Source organism: Sinocyclocheilus anshuiensis, unplaced genomic scaffold (genome assembly GCF_001515605.1).
Source record: "Sinocyclocheilus anshuiensis isolate Anshui unplaced genomic scaffold, SAMN03320099.WGS_v1.1 scaffold1527, whole genome shotgun sequence".
Classification (NCBI taxonomy): Eukaryota; Metazoa; Chordata; class Actinopteri; order Cypriniformes; family Cyprinidae; genus Sinocyclocheilus; species Sinocyclocheilus anshuiensis.
The window spans coordinates 491762-499569 of record NW_015548280.1 but is presented as its reverse complement, the minus strand read 5'-3'; the positions used below and the strand labels follow the sequence as shown (position 1 = coordinate 499569).

The 7808-nt window shown below is 36.7% G+C and overlaps 1 protein-coding gene across 1 annotated transcript in view; it reads right to left on the bottom strand.

Annotated features, from left to right (window-relative positions):
* Positions 1–358: 358 nt before the first annotated feature.
* Positions 359–7808, bottom strand: part of LOC107655831 (cadherin-5-like) — a 15036-nt gene continuing 7586 nt past the window's right edge. The window contains exons 5-12 of the mRNA XM_016443417.1: positions 7383–7553; positions 7096–7277; positions 6690–6946; positions 6423–6559; positions 5576–5688; positions 5375–5477; positions 3958–4200; positions 359–2967 (exon numbers count right to left, since the gene is read on the bottom strand). Coding sequence (XP_016298903.1) covers positions 2483–2967; positions 3958–4200; positions 5375–5477; positions 5576–5688; positions 6423–6559; positions 6690–6946; positions 7096–7277; positions 7383–7553 — 1691 coding nt within the window. The 3' untranslated portion in view covers positions 359–2482. The remainder of the gene's footprint in view (positions 2968–3957; positions 4201–5374; positions 5478–5575; positions 5689–6422; positions 6560–6689; positions 6947–7095; positions 7278–7382; positions 7554–7808) is intronic.

The window sequence follows — 7808 nt, the reverse complement described above, 5'->3', positions numbered from 1 at the left end:
TATGTTGTATATACTATGAATGGCTGTGTCTACAGCCTCAGGAAGTCCCAGCTGGGTGTCTCACAGATGTGTTAGTCGTGACATCACTGTGGAATTTCCGCTAACATGCCGTTATCTGTGTGATCTGTTTGTCTGTGCGATAAACAACAGACATTGTGAACTTCACCTTAAGGTACCCTCTGCTACGCATACAACATCGGTTTAATGAGACACTAACACTCTTCTGCCTTCACACACACACACACACACACACACACACACACACACACACTGTTCAGTCAAAGATATTTTGTCATTAAACTTTATGTTTTTCTACAATTTATTTTATATTAAGGACACAAACTATTGTATGGAAGTTTATTATTCAAATACAAAATTGGCAGTTTCAAAACAGAAAGCAAAAATAATATTTTTAACAATAGAAACAATAGAAAAAAGGCACATATTTTTTGTCCTTCTTAACACCAGACTGTAACACACACAAGAACCACATACTGAAATGTTTAGTCTGACTGCCCAACACTGACATCTAATGGACCTTCCCAACAAATCTCAGACACTTTTGTTCATTAAGAAAAATGTTCATTCAACACACTATACACTTTAAACTGGCCATAATGTCAATAATCGCTAATTCAAAGCATACATACCTACAGGAAATATGATAACAATAATGAACAATCACATAAGCTATCAACTGAAGGTCATTTTAGTTATGGTTCCAGTTTTTCTTCAACTTTCTGTATATTGTTTTACTTGAGAAACATGATGGATCATTTCCATCATGAGATGTGCAGTCTATCTGATTTTCATTTACTGTAATAGTCTTTGCCCAGTAATTACATACTCTAGTGATTGAACATCTAATTCTACAACCAGAATAACACATAATAATTATAAGAAATTTCTCTAAAATAATAATAAAAAAAAAAAGAAGATGAAAACTGACTAATTAAACTGTATGGTGAAAAAAAAAGAAACATTCAAGAGCAGCACTGTTTGTCTTGAAGGACAATGCCTTTGTGACCAAGACAGCTTGATTTATATTGTTCTTTAACATTTTCCTGCTCTCCTAAGTTTTCTTTCTTTATCCTTCCAAGACGAGAAAACAGGAAAACGGTTTCAATCTGTTCCTTCACTTAAAAGATAAGGGAACAGGAAGTGCGTTTCCTTGTGCTCACACAGACAGGAAGTTGACATTTCAGTGACGGAGCTGCTCATGTTAAATGAGACGGGAGAAGAGTGCTTGCCGTGTAATTCCCTACAGGAAAGGGAGAAGGTGGCTTCCACATATTGTGCCCATGGTTAATGGGGGAAACAGGGTAGAGTTTGTGCACAAAGGTAAATATTTAAGGTATAAAGATGGTTTACAAATTTTTCAACGAAAGGAGATCCTCTTGTCTATTTAGTCTTGAATGAAAGACAAACAATATTGTCAAGACACTGGCTGGCCTGCTACATATTTTGGTTTTAACTATCATCAAAATATTTAACAAGTTAAATGGCGCTGTTAAATATATAGCCACACTTATGATTCACTTGGTAATACAGTTATTCAGACCACTTCTCACATTTCAACAGGCATACAACTCACTGCATGTTTCCTGAGACGTCTGCAATTGCCTTATAATGGTGGACCTTTGAGATTTGGGCTTTACTCATAACAATCGATGTGCTGATGATTCCTGTCAAATAAACTTGGAGTAGCCTTTAATTCTTTCAAAGTACAGTTATCACCACTTCCTTTGTTGCTCCCATGGCAGTACAGTAGTTTTCCTGATGAGAAGAGTCTGCTGAACAATGCTGGCTCTGCAAGTACACTGACTATGAGTCTAGAAAAAAATCATAAACTGGCAAACTGAGGATTTTTATAGGAAAACAAGATGTGAAAAACAATGTAAAAAATATTAAGAACAACACAGTCTCATTGCAAATTCATATTATTTGTATAATCTCAGTTGTATGTTACTGGTTAGATTCAGGGGTGGGTAACATTTTCGTATTAATCTAATGGTACAAATTCATAAGGATTTACCACAGAGTTGCCAAAACGTAAAATAATTATGTTTTCTCATGAGACTGGGTTGAGTAATACAATATACACAAGAAGAAAAAAAAAATCCTTCACAAAGATATTTTGTGTAAAAAAATGAAAGCAGATTTGCTGTAAGGATAAACCAGAGAGTTTGCCCAACCAGTGTCCAATGCTGTTTTATAAAAAACCCACCTGGACAAAACCAGTCTGAAAAAACCAAGGCAAATTTTTCTACTAACATACACTTATTCTATGAAAATTACAAATACAGTAGTGCTCATCATAATGTCATAACAATGCATGAAGGAAACAAGTATTGGCACTTGTTAATCCCTTTCTTAAAGGGACCCTTACAAAAAGTCCCATGAAGAGAAGACAGCAGTCTCCATCGTGCTGATGTGTCCTCCTAGGACGATGACTACCTGATAACCCAGGCCTTCAGTAGGATCAGTCGGAGCTATCAGAGTCCGAGCCGTCTACTCCATAGAGCTGAGCCAGGGTTCTGAAACGAGGTCCCCACTCATGCAAAAAGTCATAGTCCAGATTGGACCCACTGGAAGATGAGTCCAAAGAGCTGAGGGAACCGGCCAGGGATTCAGATCCCTCGTAGCCGTAGATGTGTAGAGTATCGTAGGGAATCCCATCACGGTCATGGTCGGCCTCATCCTTCTTCACCTCGATCATCATGGCCACGTCACCCTTACAAGCAGAGGGTTTCTTCACCACGGCATACAGCGAAGGCCCCATGCCGGGCCGAAAGCTGCTGTCGTGACAAGCAGAGGACAGGATGGAGACGTCATAACCGTTTGTGTCCATTTCTCCACCGCCTTCCTCGTCATAACTCACAAGCTGCTCGTGGATCTCGCCAGAAGACTTGGTAACCAAAATTTCCTTCTGATAGCGCCTCCGCAACACAATGAGGATGACGATGACTAAGAAGATGAAAGAAATAGACACAATATCAAAATTGTTTCTTTCTTTCTTTCTTGGTTTATTTCTGAAATGTAAACTCATTATGAATTTTGATTGACAACACAAGTTTCAAATACCGTTTGTTCGTCTAGAAATAAACAAATGAACGAAATAAAACAAGTGGAAAATAAAGAAAGGTGGTGTTGAAAAGGAAGTCTCTTATTATCACAGGGGTCTGTGAACTTCAGAATACTTTAACACTTTTCGCCTGTCTGATGGTGTGACTGCAGATCAGTGGCTTGTCTTAATTGTCATCACTCTTGCCTTGTTTCTCACATCTAGAAATGCAAGCACAAACCTCTACTTTGGAAAAGGTGTAGAGACGCAAGCAAAATGTCATCTCACACTTTCAGGAAAAAAAGGTAGTCTGTCACTAAGGTGATACCTTTTTAAATTTTACTAATAAGTACTTATAATAATAATACACTTTAAGGTACTAATATGTGCCCTAAAGTGGTAAATAAGACAAAAATATGTACTGGGTACTGCCCCAGTGACAGATTTTGGATCTTTTTTCCTCATTATATATAGTACACTAACTAACAATGACAATGAAAATATGGAGCTAAGCGACTCTCTTACATGCTCTTATTTTACAGTGTTCAGTACCTGGGTTATTTATACAACCAGACCACTTAAAGGATCCTAGGATGGTGAATAAAATATACAGAGTCTCCACTTGGGAAATTACTGAGAAAAGCCTTTCCTCAAAGAAAGAATTTTAAATGTTCACATGTATCATTAATATAACACGCTCCTGTCAGGTCATGAAACCTGCATAATCTGTTTTGCTGGGCTTGATTAAATGAGGCGTTTGCTTTTTAAATATTGCTTTTTTTAAATTTCTTAAATAAAGGAAAACACTGAGGGCTGAGTCGTTGACCATGCATGGATATCTTTGTAATAGAAAGAAGAAAAACAAGTGAGATAAGAGATGCGTGTAAATGTACCCAGGATGGTGACGATGCAGAGAAGAATGGCTAAGAGGGCGCTGACGCTCATTCCGGTCCGGGTGTAGGCCATACAGTACTCCACCCGTCTACCTGTCTGACACGTGCACACTTTAATCTGGAGGAGGTTAATGCTCTTCTGTTCTGGTGTCCCTCCATCAGTGATTTCGATTTCCAGCACATGTTCCACTGAGTGCTCTGTACTAAAACCGCCTTGCTTCAGCTCAATGCGCGCAGTGTTATCTACAACAAATGTTAATAATTGAAGAGATGCAGTCATTCATTTCGCTCTTATTCAGGGGAAATGACTCACTGTGTATGCCACAGGTGCAAGCTAACAATTTTCATCAGCAGTGCTATTGTTGTCATTGGACTCTGCTTTTGTTTTCTGTTGATGCTTGGAGGGAAATGTTGCTGAGGTTCTTGTGACAATTCAATGCAACCAGGCCTAAGAATATCCCATTTCACACAATAGTAGGAAGAGTAAATCTTCACTTTGACATTCGTGTGGCCTAAATTGAAATGTTCATCTAGCACATTTTGAGGAAAGTCAGTTGCAATTGTAAAAAGCAACATTCTGTTGTCACTTGAATACATGGCTAGAAATAAAATAAATGTAATCATTTTATAGATTACACTTATGAATTAAAACATATTTGGGAATTTTTTTTGTGTGTTTTTGAAAGTGCTCACCAAGGCTGCATTTATATATCAAAAATACAATAAAAACAGTAACATTGTGAAATTGCTATTAGAATTACAACTAAAATAACGGTTTTCCATTTTAATAGATATTAAAATGTAAGTTATTCCTGTGATGGCAAAGCTGGATTTTCAGTCTTCTGTGTCACATGATCCCTCTGAAATCTTTTTAATAAGCTTATATGTCATTTTTATTAAAAAGAGAGAAAAAAAAAGCCGAAGGCATTTCTTTTCATTCCAGTCAGTGCACCTTAACAAACTACTTTGCTTTCCTGTTTCTACCAGTTAGTAAACCAGTTAGTAAAATAGTAAACCATCATATTAGTTCATTATACAGCTGTGACGAAAGAAACCACAGTGTTCTGAAAATGTTCCTCAGTCTGGCACATTTAGAACATGGAGTGTCAGATCATAGATTCATTGTGCATGGCTGCTGCTTTTAGAAAGCTTGTACCTAATGCATTTTACAGTATTTTGTTGGGTTTCGTCCTATTCCTTTTATGCCTGATTACTCTAGGAATAAGCAGTAGTTAGTTTGCTTTGGTGTAGACCGAGAACTAAGGATAAAGCAGTCTTAATATCATTCATGAAATTGCATACCTGCGCTGAAACTAGATCTTTAACTTTACAAACATTATCCTAATGGTAGAGTGGCTGATTAAATTTGATTAGAACCACTCTGTTGACCAACTGTAGTCAACATGAATTAACTCACCTCCGTTATCATAAAGGGAAAAGTTCAAGTTCCTTTTTGTCAGAGTGAAACGGAACCTGCCTGAATTTTCATCTTTGTCATAGGCACCAACAGTCCCAATGATCTGCAAGAGGGTGATAAATGAAGGATTATGGAAATATATAGCTAAAGGAAAATCATTATAAATGTGTTCATGTGAAATGTATTCAAGCGACTCCTTACTGTTCCAGGTTTATCACTCTCACAAACATACACGTAGCTCCGGTTAGTTAGTTCTGGTGCGTTGTCATTAATGTCAAGAACCTTCAGATTAACCAGCGCATAGGACTTTAGACCTGAGGATTCAGAGATAAAAAACCCCCACAAATTTACTAATGATCTTGATCATAATAATGATGATAATAATGATGATCATACTAATGACGATGATGCTTATTATATTTAATTTTGTCAAACCTACTACTACTAAAAAAGATTTGTCTGTGAATATTGCTGTTACTTGGCTGGGGTTATTTGGTAAATATGTAAAGATATTTTTACTACACACTTTTGCTACAATATTAATTTCTAATTAAATCAAAGTACTCTTGCAAATAGACATAATTAGCACAGCAAAACAAAACAGTTCCCAAAAGTCACATTCTGTTGGATTTGTTGAACCAAATCTTTGATTAACAGATAATTTATCCAGAGCTAATTCAGTGAGCTTGTGATCCCTCCAGAATATAGATAAGACTGAAATCACAAAATCACATATTTTGGAAACACATATACTAAAGGTTTAGACACACTTAGCAGAATGAATGATCCTCATGGTGGTAAATACATTTTTATTTAAAAGCTTATGTTAAAATTCTTAATTTTTTTATTACAAATATAAATGAATAGTGCTTAATATGAATATAAAACACTGCTTATTCCCTGAAAAATAATTCACATTCACATAGTTCACACATTTGTTTTATCTCACAGTTTTTATTTTTGTAAAATGTGGAAAAAATGAAGGTGTGTCCAAACTTTTGACTGGTAGTGTAAATGGATAAGCTGTGAAAGCTTGTTTATATCTTACCATTTGTGACATCCTCCTGTGCTGTAACCTGGAAAGTGTAGGAGGATTTGTCCTCTCTGTCCAGTTGCTTCTTTAAGGACAGATATCCTTGTACAGGATCCACAGCTACAGGACAGTTTGAGTCTTCAATAGAGTACCTAGAGTGATCAAATGTCAACATTAGATGAAACCATTTTGATCTGTTTACACTATAACCTTTATGACAGTACAGGAAAACACAGAAGGCATAATTATTTTTGATGAATAAAAATACATCTCCGTATATACCGTATTTTGTAACCTTTTTTATCTGGATCCTTTGCTGAAACAGCTCCAATGATTGGATTCTTGAACGGGCCCTCGTAGATGCTGAACTTGTATTCAGTTTGGTTGAAAACAGGTGGTTCGTCAACATCAATTACATTGATGAAAACTTGGGCTTTCGTCTGCAGGTTGGGTCCTTGGTTATCTGGTGATTTAGACACTGTGCGCTCTAACACGTTTACACTAAACTTGTGCATCTTCTGCGTTTCATAGTCGAGAGGCTGTGAGTGATTAGGGAAAAAAAATTAGCAAAACAATTATTCTAAAGCTAAGAGAAAAAAATGTCAAGTTTAATTGAAATCATTAAAAGCATTGCTCGGTCTTAAAAATTCAAGTTGTCTTGAAGCTTGTTTAGTAGTGAAATGCTTACCACTTTGAGGCTAAGAATTCCATCTTTCACATTACTTAGTTTAATGCCAAACACTTCATCAAATTTATGTTGTATAGTAAAAGATGGATCTTTGTTTTGTATCTCGTCGTTGTCCTCCACTTCTAATTCGCCAATTTCATATCCAGGTTTGCTGTCTTCTTTTACATTAAATCGGTATTCTCCTAAGGAGAAAAATACTTTCTGTTGACACTGATTTGAAAAATAGTCTAGTCTAGCATGCAGTGTGTCTTTGCAAAATTTAGTTACAGCTTTTACAGTTAACTTACCTGTTTTGAAGGTGGCAATGTTGTCATTTACATCATTAATGTTGATAGTCACAATAGTTGTAGCAGAATTCCCAGTATTACTAACGTCTGGCATGTCTTTGGCTTGTATAGCAATTAGATACTGACTCCGTTTCTCTCGGTCAAGACTGCTTGTCAATGTTCTGATTTCAACTAAAGACAAAACAAACGAAGACATTCATAAAGTTACACAATATTCCCATTTCAAATAAATGCTGCTGAACATTCTTGCTTTTGAGTTCCCTTTCAAGGGAACTTCGAACTGCGTCCTCTAGGGGTCGCTATGGGGAACGCCTCATCGTGACCCGTGTCTGAAGCATACATTGAAAAAACACCAACATCACGTTGGCCGGCGACAGCCCATAACGTCACTACCGGTGCGACTATAATATAAATAGGCGCCGGGAG